The 18,156-nt window shown below is 42.5% G+C and overlaps 1 protein-coding gene across 1 annotated transcript in view; it reads left to right on the top strand.

The window, feature by feature from the left end:
- Positions 1 to 7,954: 7,954 nt before the first annotated feature.
- Positions 7,955 to 18,156, top strand: part of pde1ca (phosphodiesterase 1C, calmodulin-dependent a) — a 43,585-nt gene continuing 33,383 nt past the window's right edge. The window contains exons 1-2 of the mRNA XM_083673704.1: positions 7,955 to 8,431; positions 11,360 to 11,386. Coding sequence (XP_083529830.1) covers positions 8,301 to 8,431; positions 11,360 to 11,386 — 158 coding nt within the window. The 5' untranslated portion in view covers positions 7,955 to 8,300. The remainder of the gene's footprint in view (positions 8,432 to 11,359; positions 11,387 to 18,156) is intronic.

Genomic DNA, 18,156 nt, shown 5'->3' with positions numbered 1-18,156 from the left:
GTCTGGAGACTGGATAATGAAGGGGCGGGCTACATGTGTAATGCTCATTACACAAGCGTTTAGCATTTATCATGTCAATTGCGTACATAGAGGACCCTGTACACACACACACACACACACACACATTTTATTCTACTGGTTGTCAATAGGCATGGTCATCATGGTCATGTGATCATGTAAAAGAAGGATTAATCTACTTGCTCCTCCATTTGGTATCACTGTCTTATTTGGACTGAGTGTGAAGCCACTGTCCAATACAGCTGAGATTTATACCTATACAGTATAATCCACCTCTTGAGAGACCATAGCATGGTCATACTGTAACGTCTCGCCCTGTTCCTTAGATATGTTTGTCTTTGTTTCATGTTATTCATTTATTGTTGTCTCTCGTTTCAGACACTTCACCACTTGCCCTTGTGTGTTTACCGCCTGTGTGATTGTCTACCCCGCCCTGATTGGTTTCACCTCTTCCTCATCATCCTTCTCTGTGTATTTAGTCTGTGTGTTCCCCTGTCTATGTGCCAGTTTGTCTTTGTACCTTTGTGTCATACGTCCCAGCATTTCCTAGTGAAGTATTCCTGGTTTTTGATCTCTGAGTGTGTTTCTGACTTTGCCTTTTGCCTACCCCTTTTCGGATTATCTGCCTGCCTTTTTGAACTGCCTACCTGTGTACCGAACCCTGCTTAGCCTACCCCCTTCCTGGATTATCTGCCTACCCATTGACTGCCTACCAAACCTTTTTTGAAAGTAAAGACTATTCTATTGGATTTAAGTTTTTGTCTCTGAGTCATGCATTTGAGTCCTCTGCCTAAGTACAACAGTCATGACACATATTACCAAATGATGCACTCTAATCATTATATTCATGTAAATAAACATGTTTTGTGATTTATTGCTGTTTTTTTCTTTCAGTGGAGTACTGCTAGACTACTGGAGTAGTAATATTAATGATAGTACAGATAGTTGAAGCAGTAGAACCACTTATAGCCAGAGTCACTTATAACCCAGACTTGGGCCGGGCAGTGTTCAAACCCCCAGCGGATCAATGTAAAGCTGAAGCCTGGGTTATGGTTAGACATAATCTGACCTCTGACCTCTGACCTCGCTGTTATCTGGGATGCAGAGGTCTGATTGATCTCCTTCACAAGGCCCCAAATAAGAAAAACGTGTGTGTGTGTGTGATATATTCAGAGGAGCTTTCAAAGGCTGTTTCCCTCTCACCAGGAGGTGATGATAATCAGAAATCAATAGGCTAAGCTCTCAGAGAAACACAGGGATGCAGAAGAGCTCATTCTAACATAGAAAAGCTACTCAGACAACCTAACATAACATTACACCTGTCACTATGTCTGCAATTTGTGCTTGTATAAGAGTGTTGACAGGATATTGAGAAGAAATAGGAACAAGCCTTTAGTCAGCTATCTATCTATCTATCTATCTATCTATCTATCTATCTATCTATCTATCTATCTATCTATCTATCTATCTATCTATCTATCTATCTCTCTCTTTCTCTCTCTCTCTCTCATCTCTCTTTCTCTCTCCTATTAGTCTTGTATGGTGGCCTTTCTCTCTATAATCTCCAGGGCTGCGGTGGATTCCCTCCTAATGAATGCGCAAATAGATCAAGCACTGGAGATGGTAGACCCACATTAGCATGACTATATTAATAGTGGTTCTTCAAATGAAGGGATAATTCACTGTGAAAATGAGAGAATGGTTGCCCGCCGTGACACTGGCCTCATTCCACTAAACAAACAAGAGTGTGTGTGTGTGTGTGTGTGTGTGTGTGTGTGTGTGTGTGTGTGTGTGTCTGTTTGCGTCTGCGTCTGCGTGTGTGTGTGTGTGTCTCTCTGTTTGACATTCTAGCAAGGGCATCCAATGACCACCATATAAAACTGCTATATCCACCCTCAGATGTATGTTTTGATGTCCTCAATGATGATCTCTTACCTGCCATGAAAGCACATAAAGTGCACACACATGTGGCCTGACTCTCAGTCACTGTCCCCCTCTGTCCCCCTCTGTCCCCCACTGTCCCCCTCTGTCCCCCACTGTCCCCCACTGTCCCCCTCTGTCCCCCTCTGTCCCCCTCTGTCCCCTGCTGTTGTGCTTGTTGGGAAATAAGCGCTTTGCTCTTTTTTGAAGACATTTACAACAGGGTAATGTGTGTTAATAAGCTGTAGTCCTGTGAGTGATTTATGGCTCTATACTGTATGTATAGTTGACTTTCATTGGAAAACAATAAACCTGAGGTCATTCCACCAACTCTGTGCAAGCACACATACACTCTCTCTCTCTCTCTCTCTCTCTCGCGCGCGCGCGCTCTCTCTCTCTCTCACTTGCACGCACACACTTACACACACACACACACACACACACACACACACACACACACACACACACACACACACACACACACACACACACACATCAGGGCCATGCACAGACGAAAAATTATTAAATTAAATTAATGAATTCCCAAATGAATGGACGGACAGACAGACAGGATGCAATGTGCAAAGGGGTTCGGAAGAAGTTGAACTTTAGGAATATAGAAACAAGGTTTTGTATTGAGTTGCTAGGTTGCATTGTTCAGTTTCTACAGTAGGTGTGGTCGGGGCCTTAAGACCAGGCTACTGTCATATTTCACCCAAACTATTTCAGGTTATATCAGTGCTGAAAATGAACGCCTAGCATGTGTGAGTGTCTGGCTATCGAGGGGGAGTCAGTCACTCGTTACATGTCTCCCTTTTGAAGGGCGCTTGATGAGGTTAAGTCAATTAATCACTTGTAAGTGATACCATTGTCCTATCTTCCCCATGCATTGTTAGACCTTTCACCGTGGAACAAAGCGCTAGCTCTCCTGAGAGTCTCTCCTTCCCTGTCCCGGTAACTCTACGTGACCTGAGGGAGGCTGCTCTTTTCAGTGGCCAGAGGAACGTTTATTCAGTATCACTTCGCTCCCCTCCACAGGGGGACATTTGAACCCAGTGCACACAAAGACCCAACTATTCAAGACTACAGCAGGATTAAAATGTCAATTATGTATGAGTGTAGTGGATGGTAATGAGCTTGTCCACAACATTCTTTTACTTTCCCATGTACAGTGCCTTTGGAAAGTATTCAGACCCCTTCACTTTTTCCACATTTTGTTGTGTTATAGACTCAATTTAAAATGGATTAAATTAAAAGAATTTGCCACCAATCCACACACAATGCCCTGGAATGACAAAGCAAAACCGCATTTTTTAAAATTTCTGTAAATTTATTAAAATTGAAATACAGAAATACCTCATGTACATAAGTATTCAGACCCTTTGCTATGACACTCTTAAAATTAGCTAAAATGCAAAAATGTCATCAACAAATCACTCAATAAGGTGAATTGAGTCCATCTTATTGCAAGGATAATAGTTCATGTAATTTTGGAATTAATATCTTTGTTTTTATAGGGTCTCTGATTTGCATAGGAATCAATTACACACTGTGTAGATTAGGATGTCAATTCTGTCTTTTTAGGACGTCTTTGTCACTCTGGGGTATTGTCTGTTGTTCCGGGTGTTGTCTGTTGTTCTTGGGTGTTGTCTGTTGTTCTTGGGTGTTGTCTGTTGTTCTTGGGTGTTGTCTGTTCAGTTGTTTGGGTGGAAGGAGAGATAATGTAGAAAGAACACTATATAGAAATGTGCCCGATATGCCAGCCATGTTGATTAATATTATACTGTGCACAGTAATTTCTCTCTCTCTCTCTCTCTCTCTCGCACTAAATGAAGTGCATTGTGTCAAATCCATGGCTTAATGTATTGAGATATATTTTTAAATGAAAAATAGGCCTACTTTTTTTGTAAAAAGAATCCTCATTGGAGATAGAATTAAATAAAAATCTCCACGGACCATTGCAAGCTACCGTGTGAAAAAGACTGGTTAGTGGAAATTAAAAACAATACAAGAATAGTCTAATGTATGTAATGTAATGTATGCGATCAGTGGAATAGTCAGCTAATGAAAAATGTTCTTTGTCAGTAGCAGAGAATGTTTATGCTGGCATAGGCCTACCCAATTTACATGTTTCACTTCCATTTTGAATACTGATAATTATTGCATTTAAACACATTTTATTTATTCATATGAATAGCATTTTCTTTCTACTAAATGCCGTCGTCCCACTCCTCAATGAACATGGCTCGATTGAAAGCTCTGCGATTGGTTTGCAGTCATCAGTAGTTGTCGATGCAACATGTGATGCTGAAGTGGGTAGGGTGTCACAATTCTCATCACTACTCCTCAGCCATTTTCTCTTATCTTTTCTTACTTTCTCTTCTCCTCCACTGTGTGTCTGTGTGTGTGTGTGTGTGTGTGTGTGTGTGTGTGTGTGTGTGTGTGTGTGTGTGTGTGTAAGTGCATGCGTGCATGTGAGAGAGAGAGAGAGAGAGAGAGAGAGAGAGAGAGAGAGAGAGAGAGGAGAGAGAGAGAGAGCGAGAGAGAGAGAGAAAGAGAGAGAGAGAGATGTGTGCTTGCTCGTCTCCTTCAGATTTTTCCGGGGTAGTGGTAAGTGGTAGTGAAAAGAAGTAGTGAAAAGGTTTGGGACACACCTTCTATGTCTGTACTCTGACTCACTGTCTTTTCTCTCTTTCTTTCAAGAGTTCCTTCTCTTGCCTTTCACTTGTTTTGATACCAATGGATTGACAAGCACACGCCCACTCCGCATAACAAAGTTACAAACATTTTCCACCAGTGTATTTAAACTCAGATTTGCATATTCATCGACCTACATCCTACTTAATATTCATGTTCCATATATTGATGCTGTTTGCCTTTTACGTGTCTGTTTATCAAGGTCAGATTGAATAATTCATGTGTATAATGCTGTCTGCATGTCATGTAATGTACAAATGCAAAAGCTGACTGACTGAAGTTAGAAAGAACGGTGTGTAATGGCGTCACCCACCTGCCATTGAGGCATAAGGAAACAGCCAGTGAAGTTCTTAAAACCGGGGCCAATGTGTTTCATTGAAGTAAGTCATATCTTGGTTAGAGCCTGTTTAGCGTCTGACTTTGTGGCATAATTATTGAACAACCGTAAGTGAATTATGTGTTTAATTGAATTGACTTGCACTTGTTTGATTGTTAATAAGGGTTTCAGTCAGAGGTGGGTTCAGTACAGTATTTCACAGTTTCTCAATTTAGTTTATTTTAATTTAGTGCTGAGCAGAAGATGAGTCTTTGACTAGCCTTTGACACCCACATTTTTTTGAATCTCTTTGTTGTTTAACCTCCTTTGGAACCTCGATTATCACACAGGTGTCTTTGTACCACCAGTGCATCAACATGGAGTCTAAGGAAAACACATATTATTGCACACTGACATTATTGCACTAGTAACTATTGTCATTTTATTGTCACTTTTTATTACTTATTATTGAATTGTTGATTGTTGCTGCCTGCTGTTGTTGAGCGTGGAGCAAGATCCCAAAACATTTCACTATGCCAGTTACAACTGTATGTGATATATGTGACAAATACAATTTGATTTGATTTGATTTGAAACAGGAACCAGCGTAAATCTTGTTTAATGTTGTTATAAACATAAATTGCTTTTGTGTGGCAATGTTGGTAATGCGTTTAAGATGGAGGGGATTGCAGTGAGTATCACACAAGCAGTACATCTCTCTACTGAGGTTTGCCACAGTGAGAGGCCATTTAGCCTAACTGCTGCCAAAACAGCAGCCCATGTCTCCAGCTGTTGATTGAATTGCACTACAGTTAGGAATCTAATTTCCATTGATTTACCTGGAAACAGCCAGCTTACAGACACACACATTTACAGGACACACTCAGGTGCACGCACACACACACACACACACACACACACACACACACACACACACACACAGACTATTCTCCTATGCGGGTGTGCATTGCATGAGAAATCTGGGACTTGAAGGAGGAGGTTTCCCCTCATCCATCACACAGCTTTTTGGCACCAAAAGGCTCAGGCAACTCCCTCCTGTGGCTCTTTCACAGTGGCCCATCTTCCCATGGTGAGGATGAGTGGCCCGCTAAAGTGCCCAGCCCTGTCACACTTAGATAGACGGGAGGAATGGGGGGGGGGGGGGGGGGTAGAGGATTGGTTATTTTGGCACTTGAAAGAAAGCGAGAGAGAGAGATGGTGAAAAAGAGGGGGAGAGACGGTCTCTTTGTGGTTGGCCCCTGGTATTATCCCTGTCCCTATATCAGGTAATTGAAAGGGCTGGGTTGACTCACCCCCTGAAAGAGGGAGATATGGATGGAGAGAGACGAAGGGCAGAAAGAGATGAGAGACAACATGGTTAGTAATCTCGGCTTTTGCTTAAAATGTGTTTTCCCTGCTGTAGACCTCGTGTACTCCGGGGTTATATTTCATTTTGGCTTCTGAAGGTGTTCTTGGATTTGAATCAAACTCTAGGGAAGGTAGCTGTGGTGCAGGATATGAATCACAATCAACATGTGAGATTGGTGTTCATAATTCTGTAGTACATGTCTAATACGTAACAGTTCAATGACAAAGCATTTCTCTTATTAAATATCTATTTTAGTATTGTAATCATATTTTGTGACTCATCAGTTACTAACCCATTTATTAACTATTCATAACCTATAGATAATCATTCATAAAGTCTTACATACAGTGTGTATTCATTGGACACAGGAGGCAGGTTCTAACGTAATCCATTTGGTGAAGCTCATGGTCAATAGGACTGTGGAGTTATGTTTCAACCACTCTCTCCCTTTACAAAGCCTGTGCTTTTCTCAGGGCTTAGATTAGCACTCAGAAATGTGATGTGTTTTGATTCCTGCTATTATGATAAGACCATTCAATTTCCTGCCAGGGCCGAGTCATGACAAACAACGGGTACGATGCCATGCTCAGAGATGAGGAAAGGCCTAATGGTGCTTCACCGGTTATTTTCCTTCCCTCATAAGTCAATGCAATTCAATAATAGCTGCAGTATCTGATGCAGTTAAGAAGCATCCTCAACCGTCTCTGTATGAAAGGATCCAAGGGTGGATTATGTATTCCAACAGACCCTGTTATCAGTCTGGTTTGTTTGGCTAGACATGCTTGATGAGCACCATCATTACCTCAGTTGTCGGGATCCGTGTTGTTTCCTTCCCCCATGTCGAGTCGTGTTGGTTGAAATCTCACAGCCTTTCATGGGCCCGCCACTGAAGAAGCTCATCACACACAGAATTAAATCTCATTATACGGTAGACATGTTCTTTTTTTTTTAGGGCTTGATATATACAGTAACTGTCTCTCATTCTTAGAATTTTTGTGGCTATAGCAGACTCTCGTTTCTGCCGGGGTCAAGTCAAATCTTTCTTCTTTTTTTTTTTTTTCATTTGGTTTAGCAAACTCATTCAGTGTCATATTAGGTGAGTTGATTTGTTCTGTACCTTTCAGTCCTCAAACCTTCTTTTCTGGTTCCATTTCCGGCTCTTTGTTTTAATCTTAATGGCTGTCACAAAATTGCCCTGTATGATCCCGCCTCTAATAATGTCTTGCTCAGTGGCTTGTTTTGACTGGGGAAGGAGGAATAGAGAGAGAAAGAGAGCAGTCTTTTTTGAGGGTATCCCAGCTCAACAACATGGTCTGTACAATGAGAATATCAACCTCTCCCTCTCTCCCTCTCTCCCTCTCCCTATCCCCCCCCCCCCCCTCTCTCTCTCTCTGGGCTAAGTGCAGATATGAATGGTAGTAGTGGCTGGAGCATAGTGTTAGCAGACAATACGGCTGCTCTTTGATGCCCTGTGCGATGACAGCAGCAGACCCTTAATCCCTCCCCCCCTTCCTCTCCCCCTCCCAATGCCTCCTCCCTCCCATATTTATGAGGCGGAGCGAGGACCCCCCCTGCCTCCTCCCTCCCGCTGTGCTGCATGCGCTCAGTTCACACCTGAGAAGCGGAGCTGGTGACTGGATCTCTCAGAGCAAAGGCAAGACACGAGAGGAGCCCCTCACGCAGCTCCACACAGGTGCCCTCCGTGCAGCTCCACAGCCAGCCTCAACGGAACCAGAGAGAGAGAGAGAGAGAGAGAGAGAGAGAGAGAGAGAGAGAGAGAGAGAGAGAAGAATGAAGGGAATGAGAGGATGCAAGGACATACACCAGCTGTCACACTAAGAGAGATGGGATAGGGATCGGGAGAGGGGATAAGGGAACAGGGACAGAGACATAAGGGAGACTTGTGCCCGGGAAAAAACAACAACTATATTTTCCACCGCTTGTCGTGAAGTGGCCTCTACCCAAGGGGAACAGACTTTCATGTCTTTTTGCCTGGTTGACATCTTCGACATGGAATCGCCCACCAAGGAGATAGAGGATTTTGAGAGTAACTCTCTGAAGTATCTGCAGCCGGATCAGATAGAGAAGATCTGGCTGAGACTGAGAGGACTGTAAGTACTCACTGTTCTCTACTACTCTCTGTTGTTGTGCACTGGTTGTGTGTTTGTACCGGTGTTTCAGTGTGTGCAGTGCACATGTTTCTCTGTGCTCACGGCGTTTAGGGTTAGGGTTAGAGAATTAATTTAGAATTCCTTTAACAAGTGCTTGACCCATTCAAAGAGTTCCCTCTTTCATTGTCGTGAGATGTGACTGCATTGCCTTTACACACGGTCGTTGAGCATGAATAAGCAGGTCTGTGATAGTGATCAGCGAGGTCCGTTTAGCAGGATGTTTATCAGTGTTGCTCTCAGGGGACGTTCCACAGCTCCACATCAGTTCCAGTTTACATTCCACTCATAAACTATATTTTCAAATATGTCGTTTCAGATAAGTGCTGATTTGGTGCTCAAAGGACATCTTTTGACATTTGCATCTCTACTAAATTTAAAGCACAGAATGACTAGAAAATAAAACATAAATAACAGTGATACTAAGATGTAAAATAAAGAAGAATACAACAAGTAGATATTTCTCTTTTTCCCTGGTTGGTCTATACAAGCTTTGTGGTTTTGTTTTCCTTTGGTTATTGCCAGAGGATACATTCTGTATTGCTTTATCGGATGATCCATAGGTAAAGTTCATGCGGCAATCAGGTTAATGTAGCAGAAAGCAGCAAACAGGATGGACCAAGAGAGAGAGGTTATGCAGACAGTCAACACACACACACACACGCACATGCACACGCACACGCACACACACACGCACACGCACACACGCACACACACACGCACACGCACACACTCACAGCTCACAGTTACTCACTATTACTCATTATATACTTCATAAAATAAAAACCCTGAAAGAGGAAAACGTACGAAAAGTTAATATGCATTTTTCTTTAGAAAGATTGTTGTTCCACTATGACCTTCTAAATTTGACCCCCAAAGATACAGTATGTATTTGATCCCGCTCTACCGTTTTGCTGATTTGTTTGTGTGAGGGAGAGAGTGTGAATATGCACAACAAATATTCTATTACAACATAATTTCAGACAAAGTGCGCAGTCAAGATTGAGGATGGAAAAAGAGTACAGCTGCTCATGGGAATGATATATATGTGTGTTGTATGTTGTTTGTGTTATGTGTGTTTTTTGTGTATTTAAGTTTATCTATCCAGAATATTACATGTTTTGTTATGTAAAAACACACCGACACACACACACACACACACACACACACACACACACACACACACACACACACACACACATACTTGCCTTCCTCTGTCATTATTCAGAGGGTGTGGATGATCTCAGTTTTGATCTAATCACTCTGGCTGTACTTCCTGTTAGTGCTCTGTTACAGTATGAGTGACACAATCTCCCAGGGGAGGACCAGAGATATAGAATTACCAGATCAGCCTTGACAATCAAGTGACTCCAAAACCCCCTCTTGAATAGACAGGTGGCTCCAGACAAGTGTCATTTGTCCAACCATAATCTCAGTGCCCATCCCCGTGTCATTCCTCAGAGCTGACGTTGATTGACTGCTTGAGCATGAACTCGCCTGGCCTCTCTGTCCCTCCCGATGGGTTTGCTGTCCTTCCATTCATTGAGGCACAAGTGGGCAACGGGAGAGGGAGAGAGTAAGGGAAGCATGGCCACGTTTCCCCGCCTGGTTCACACACCCTATGAAGCCTACTGTGTCTCTATAGCCTTTATTATGGGTTTATGGCGCCCCTGTTAGTGTTTGGTGTAATGAGTCTGCTTGGTAACTGACCACAGACATGCAAACAATCAAGTTTAGGGCTAACCATTCTGGAATGGCTTCATAGGTGTTTTGGCCCATCCATTATCATCTCATCCAGGAGGGGCTGTGGAGATATAAATCGGAGGACAGGCTCGTTGTAATGCATGGTATGGAATGAGTAATGGTATCAAACATGTGATACCATTCCTCATTCCATTCCATGCATTACCACCAGCCTCCCCCACTGTTAACGTACTGTATATCCATGGTGAATATTGAGACAGAGACAGAGACAGAGGAAGTGATTCTGGTTAACCATACAGTCCAGCTGACCCCTCTTCAACCAATCAAGACTCCCCTTGATGAGCAGAGGAGGTCTAATGAGACCCGTCCTATGATAAATCAGACATGATGAGTAGACCACCCCACACACCAGTCAAAATAGATGAGTCATCAGCCTTCATAGTAATGAGCTGGGATGTCAAATGAACTGTCTTCACCACAGCATAAGCATGGGGCTCACTTGATGTTGACACATTAATTAATTAATTAATACAAACACAGCACTCCTCATTCACAATTCAGCAGGTACAAACCAAACCCTTTTTAAAACCTTTTTTTTAAGTTTGCCTTCTCTGTTGTTTCTGTCCCTCTTGTCAATCATCAACTTGCTAAATATTTGTTGTGAAACAATTTCAGGACAAAGCACTTTCAGTTTGAAAAGGCACTTTGTCGATCTAATTCCATGCTTTTAAGAAAACAATTCATCGTTCTCCATTAATCCAACCAAACCAATCATGGTGCACTTAGTGAACTTAAGAATGATTGCGATAATACTGGATATTTATCACAGTATTTACACCTTTAATGCTGAACCAATGTCCCTTATTTTCTGTCAACTTAACCTATTTTTTAAATAATTTGTTTGTACCAACTAAAACTGATATGTACGTTAAAACTGGCCCAATAGCAATAAAGAGGTCAACAGGTGTTACTGGAACAGAGACCAACAACCCAGAGAACGTCATCTTTCTGATGGGACGTTCCATAATGGCCAAAGACTGACGTCAGTCATCTATAGGATGAACTTTGTATGGATTATTCTATTGGATGGACTCTAATCCATGCATTTGAAAATCAGAAATAGGATTGACGGCCTGAAAAATAACGTCATTGTTTTTCCTCCAACAGAAGGAAATACAAGAAGACGTCACAAAGGTAAGCTTGAAGCCAAGATGATATCTCTGACTACCTAACACACAGCTGTAAAACACTTTGTTAACCAATCAATGTGATGAAACCAGCTCGAAAAATAATAAAATGTTTCTAAGAACCACATCCATGTCCACTTCTGCATTTTGTACTGACTTTGTGTGAGAGAGGCTTTTGTAGATACAACCACTCAGTGAATCTTGATGGTCTTTGTTATTCAACTCTACTACCCTCGTTCGGTGAATCACTAGCTGTGAAGATAGGTGAAGCAATTCAAGAGCCTATCAATGACATTCCCAAATCAATGTTTAATTACAATGAGACGGTCTAGAGCAAACAGAATAGATGCTTGATACATTCATTTGAATGACTGACTGGATCTTATTCATTATTACATTAGCATAAAAGGGCACAGGCTCCACTGGTCTGAGAAGTCTTGTGTGTGTGTGTGTGTGTGTGTGTGTGTGTGTGTGTGTGTGTGTGTGTGTGTGTGTGTGTGTGTGTGTGTGTGTGTGAGCTGGGAGACATGTTAGGACAGGAGGGATGAGAGACTTATATATCACACTCACACTAGTCTCATAAGTACTGATGCACCTTACAGTCAGTAATGGGAATGCTGCTCGGCAAAGATATGACAGAGATTTCAACACAATGGAAATGAGTGGAGACCCACTATAACACACTGTGCAATTGACAAATGTCCAGAAAACCAATAAACATGCTTGTCACAGGTACGGCTGAATGCATGAGATCATGTCACACTCTCCAAAAGAAAAACAACAACGCAAGGCTCTTTGACCCCCCCCCTAAAATAAGAGAAAGCTAAAGACCAAAGCCAATGGGAGTAAAAGACCAAAGTGGAAGCCAAAGGGAGAAACCAAACCCAGTCATTATCAGCTGCCACTGCGGACGAGACTGTGGTATCAGTGTGTCTCAGCCAGAGCTGTTTGCCCGGGAGAGATGTTTCATTAGACACAATTAGCACCATCCATGGGAACTCTCTCTCTCTCTCTCTCTCTCTCGCTCTCTCTCTCTCTCTCTCTCTCTCTCTCTCTCTCTCTCTCTCTCTCTCTCTCTCTCTCTCTCTCTCTCTGGAACGTGTTCAAAAGCAAAACTCTCCCAAAGTGGCACTAGTGTAGAGGGTGAGCAGCCAACCTGACACATCTTAATTCTTATTGTTGAATAGGAATCTATGTTCATTAGGGACCATGACTACCGATTCCTCAAGAGTAAAGTTATAGTACATCAAGTGTGTATTGATGTTTCCTGAGGGTCTGATCAGGGTCTGATCACTCACCCTTTATGACAAACCTGTTCTGTTTGATTAATCCAGGGGTGCTGTAGGGGTCAGGCAGAACTTTACTTGAACCTTGGAAAGAAAGAGAAAGACAAACATCTTTCATGTCAGATTGAGCAAAAAATGGGATATCTTGGCAACGGGGGCAATCAGAACTTCTGTCTTGCCATGCTCAACATTTCAGTGAATGTCTTTTATGACTGTCATAGATGTTTCCTAGTTTTGGGAGTAATTTGAGTAAAGCTAGCCTAAAGTAATGTATCATTGCATATATTCCTCCAAATTTGAATTAACTGCACTCAGTTGAGTAGAAAATATAATACAAATGATGTCCCCATTTTATGCTATTTTGAGGACTTTTTATTGTCTCCATGGTTATCTCAGTATCATCTCTGTGATCTCCACCGACATTATCAGACTCATTTGAGAGACTGTGCAGTCCTGTTTTTCTGGGTTAGAGATCCAGATTAGTCAAACAAAGGGTGGGAATCTGTTGTTTTCTGTCTGGGAGCTGATGTAGGTGATACAGCCTTATGTAGGTTATGCTGGCTGATAGTTATGAACATTGCTCATATCACGAATGTGAGGTGAAACAGCTGTGCTGCTGTGTGTAGTCCTGTCACGTCACAACTCATATGCAGGGAGCCAACTCCAGAGGAGAAAAACAACACTTTCCATTGACATTATTCAGGTCAGGAATTGCTGTTACTCAATTCTGCATTTATAATTGGTCGTATGAGTTTGATATGTGAAAGTAAACTCTATTCAAATAGTTGATATATGTTCTATTCAGCCCCAGGTCTCACATTTGTGTCGTGGCACTTCAAAGCCTGCAGCCTGCAGACTATTGATTGCTACGGTTGGAGTCTCCAGCTTTTCAATTTAGACTCCATCTCTTGATTGCATTATCACTTAGCCATTGATTGGTGGCAAGCTCAAATTACCTATGATTCCAGGTTGTTATCATTTACTGGTGGGTAGAGTATTTCTGCGTTCTGACCACATGATGTTGCACTAATGGTTTTCTTTTCCAGCCAACTTGGTTGATGTGAACATTGACTGGATATTTCCAGAAACAGCTACTGTAAACTATCATCTTTCCATTGTTACTGAATGGAAGATTGTTGAAGAAAAGCAAAAAAGATGCTATTTTATTTGGTCTACGTTGGCCACTATTCTGCAAACCCAAAAGTAATGGCCCTAAAGGGACAGTTTTTGGTCAAACCTGGCTGATTAGTAATACCCTGTATGTATGGACTAATGTTTAGTATATTCTGGAAAGACAGTTTTATCTAAGAAAGGTAATTAAAAAGCCAAGTCATGTCATAAAGGACAGTCATTTTTAAGACAATATTTCTGAACGTTAGCATTTTGGAGGGCAGACATTGCTGGGATCCATGTCCCTTTTTGTTGACAAATTTGAATGATATGTTCCTCCAAAGCCACAGAGAGGATTGGGGTCCAAATGCAATGTGTCACTTAACTATGTCTGAGATACAAAAAGCCATTTCAGGATGAAAAAAGTATTAAAATACTTCAATCCTCCGCCTTGAGCGGCAAGCAGATGCGATGTTTAAAGATCTGTGAGTGACAGCAAGCGACTGACTAACACATTAAAGGCGTTAAGCCTAAGCAGACAGCTATTGCTGTCCATCTAGGGAGAGCTGTTTAAAGTCCCAGCAGAAAGCATCAAACTAGACAGAGAAGTGTAAATAAGGTTCATGCTCTTGTAATGGTAGAATCACATCCTCGGCCTCAAACAACCTGCAATCATTTTGTATTTGTGTCTCCCTGATGAAACATAATGCCAAGCCTAATGCTTCCTATAACAAACATTTGTTAATGTTCCAGTTGAGGTTCATTGGCAATTGTAATAATATGCGTTTGTGTATAGCTTTCGCTAATCCAATGCCCTTACTCGATTGCCAAGCTTGACCTAAACTCATATCCGTGCTCATTGACAAACTGCCCACATATTCACTGGCGGATTTAATAGTCATCCGTGTGGCCTTTCTGATGATCTAATTAAGGCGGACTGCCCAGTCGGAAGCAGCTTAAAGCGGAGGCCATTCCGGACCCCCGTATCCCGTAGTCAGCCCAATCTGTTTTTCACACATGGTGTAATAAATGTGACGCCTCCACTGAGCAGAATGCCGTCCAGATGGTTTTGTTTTTGTATCCTTGTCAGGTTTTTTTCTCTCTGCCTTTTTCTCTCTCGCCACAAACGTGTGTGCTTTGTTTAATCATTCAGAAAGCTCGTCTGGGTTCAAGCTAAAATGGTTGCCCTTTTATGCGTTTGATAGTTTGAGACACAGCACAAGACTTGGCTTCTTACTCATTTTAACAACTTTGCCTCTTTTTGGTAAATGTGGCATTGCCCAGTTATTGTGTTTGAAGGTGGACACAACCGCCTGAGAAGTTGGCCAATGACAAATTTACATTTAGATTCATGTTTTGTATTATCTTTCTCACTTCTTCTACTCCCAGATGTGGATAACGACCTCTTCATCCTCACTACCCTGTACAAGTTTCTCTCCTGTTAAAAAAGAAAGAAGAAGAAAAACAGTCATTCTTCCTTCTTCTAGCATTGTGACTGCCAACGGCCCCTGTTCCGAGCATTGATTACTTTTTCTTATGATGACTGATGGATAGATGATTCACTTACTTAAACAAATGTATTTGTTGTAAGTCGCTTTGGATAAAGGCGTCTGCTAAATGGCATAACTGTAAATGTAATGTAAATGATAACAACAACATCCTAGTCAGTGCTCACATATTAGGAACATGATGAGGGGACTAACAATGTTTTGTTTTATGGGTCTTGTCTGTGCCTCGTTGGTTAGTAGTCAGTAAAGTGTCTGTTTTGGCTGAGCAAGTTTAGCACAGCGAGGCCATGGTTTGTCTTGCCTCTTTTGCTGCCTGATTGGAGCTTGTTAATTACTCACTCCACAGACAGTCTGCACGTGATAATTACCCCAGTCAGAAGCGTTTATGTATGCATTGATCACAAAGCGACACAATGTAAGCCCTGGAAAACCCTTTGACATTTGGTTTGACCACCCACTCCATTCCTGTCAGACCTGTGTCGGTGATGATAGTTAATTTCAGAACTCATAGACTTTATGTCACATTAAAGGCTTTGTTGATATGTCTATTCATATTTAAGGTGAACTCCCCTCCCTCTCCTCTCCAAAGGGCCTCTTGATAAATCTCTCATCTACAAGGGCTGGGAAGATTAAAGGGTAAAGGGGTCTTAACTGTATGTGAGGGGGTGGGTGTCTGTGTAGGTGTGTGATGGCCTTGGATGGGCTTTTTGGGGGGGACATGCGGTGTGTGTGTGTGTGTGTGTGTGTGTGTGTGTGTGTGTGTGTGTGTGTGTGTGTGTGTGTGTGTGTGTGTGTGTGTGTGGGTGGGTGTGTGTGTGTGTGTGTGTATGATGACATGAAGATGTGAGTCTTTGCCCGCATCTTTCCCTCCCATTTCCCCCTTTCTTTTCCCCGCCTCCGTAGACAGGGGGAACTGAAATGAGTTGTGGTTTATCTCCATGTGCAGGGAGCACATTGAGCGAGGGATGTCGCCGTCACCTCCTCAGGGTGCTTTAAGGGAACAAACGAGCAGCGATTGCTGACCGTGTTTGTCACTCATGAAGCATTCAACACACGTCCATATTCCTCGCAGCATCAAACAAACATAGCTGAGCTGTACAGAATCTGCCCTTTGATCACTGACGCTGGATTAATTCTAGCTATCATATTTTAGATGCTTTTGAATAAATGTTTTACTTCCGCCTCACGCATGTTTAAATTACTCATAACTCAATCGCTCATCAACAGTTGGATTGAGCTAACGAGTGTATTGAGGGTGACTTGCAGAAATGCTGTGCAGAGGAACGATGGTGAGACTTGGCTGATAGATTTGTAATGGAAAGTGTGAAGCCTTCAGACATGGCGGGCTGGGGTCAATCAACTAAATTGTAACCCTTCATCCTTCCACTTCCTGGGGGGGGTTGATGGTGGTCTGACCTGTTGAGAGTGACCAGGTATTTGATGTGTACACACAAGGAAGTGCATTTCTTCTCCTTGACATGAGTGACTCTCCTCCCTCAACCCTAGCCTCCGTTTGAATGTGATCATCTGAAATGCATGACTTAACCTTTGGTTGACTCCAAATATTCTCACTAGAGAGCTGAAGCGAATGTAAACGGGCTCCTGGGGAGAGCTGGGTGCTGTGCCTGTGACTATTAGTCAGTAGGGGCCCATAAAAGCCCAGCTGTGATGGATTTGGCCATAGCTGAGTGATCGTATACAATCAGGCACATCAAGGGCTCTGCTCATGGGAGCCCAGCAAAGGGAACTTTTATTTATGGGATTACTTTGGCCTCAGTGCCCGGCACCCCCTAAGATCTGTCTCAGCCGTCTATGGCGGCTGACATTTTTCATTTACTCTGGGCAATGCTGCTTTGCTACTATAAACATTATAGTTTAGCTTGAGTTTTTTTTTGTTGCTAAACAGTAAAATCCACTGAAATGCATGGTATAATTTAACAGACTTTAACAGTAACTAGAACAGCACACCGTTTAGAGTGAATGGAGGGCAAACGTAGCCTACGATATGTTATATATGATATGTGAGGTATGCATCATATGGCCACAACAGAAACCAGGTTAGTATTTCAGGTCAGCGGCCATGCATCTTATTATGGGTGAGGAATACAGTGTTTGGAGATGGTGGTGCTCCGTGGGCCATTGGCCTCGCATGGACCTGCTGTGGAGAGGGAGACCTACTGCACAGGCCATTCTTCAGACTCGTCTTCCTGTCAGCCTGTCAGAGTGGAAAAACAAACCTGTTTCCCACCTGCCTCCCTCCCTTACCCTACCGATTCTCACCATCCCCGTCTCTTTCTGCTCAATCTCTAATCCCTACATGCAACAAATGACCCAGAAAAACAAACACACCGAGTAATTGTATTAATGCTCGACCAACACTAAACCTCGTCCATGTGATGCTCATTTTCCCTGGGTGGAGGCCCACCTGATGCCAATACAGCGCCCCATCCCCATCCCCATCCCCATCCCCATCCCCATCCCCATCCCCATCCCCATCCCCTCCCCAAACCCCCTGCTCTTATCCCCGGTACCTCAGGGAAATGATGTCAATACGATGGTGATATAAAGGGCTGTTTATCCAGCCAAGCCGAATTTCCCACCACACTGGGGAAATGTCATGTTTGGAAGCATTAGTGAATAAGGTCCTCCCTGAGCCCCTGCTCTGTGTTGTAAGCCACCATGTTGAAATGCTTATCACGTCCAACTCTATATTTCTGGATATACGTATCTCTTTGTTTTGCAGGTTTAGTAGATTCTTGTTGTTTAGAAGTAGTATTGTTTTTTTTTTTAATATACATATTTTCAACTTTTAACAATGCAATTCCAAAATGTAAATTGTCTTGGAAATTGTTAAAATAATCAATTGTGTGGAA

This window comes from Argentina silus, assembly GCF_951799395.1.
Source record: "Argentina silus genome assembly, chromosome: 1".
NCBI classification, from domain to species: domain Eukaryota; kingdom Metazoa; phylum Chordata; class Actinopteri; order Argentiniformes; family Argentinidae; genus Argentina; species Argentina silus.
Note: the sequence above shows the minus strand (reverse complement) of the source record. Positions and strands in the feature narration are given on the sequence as shown.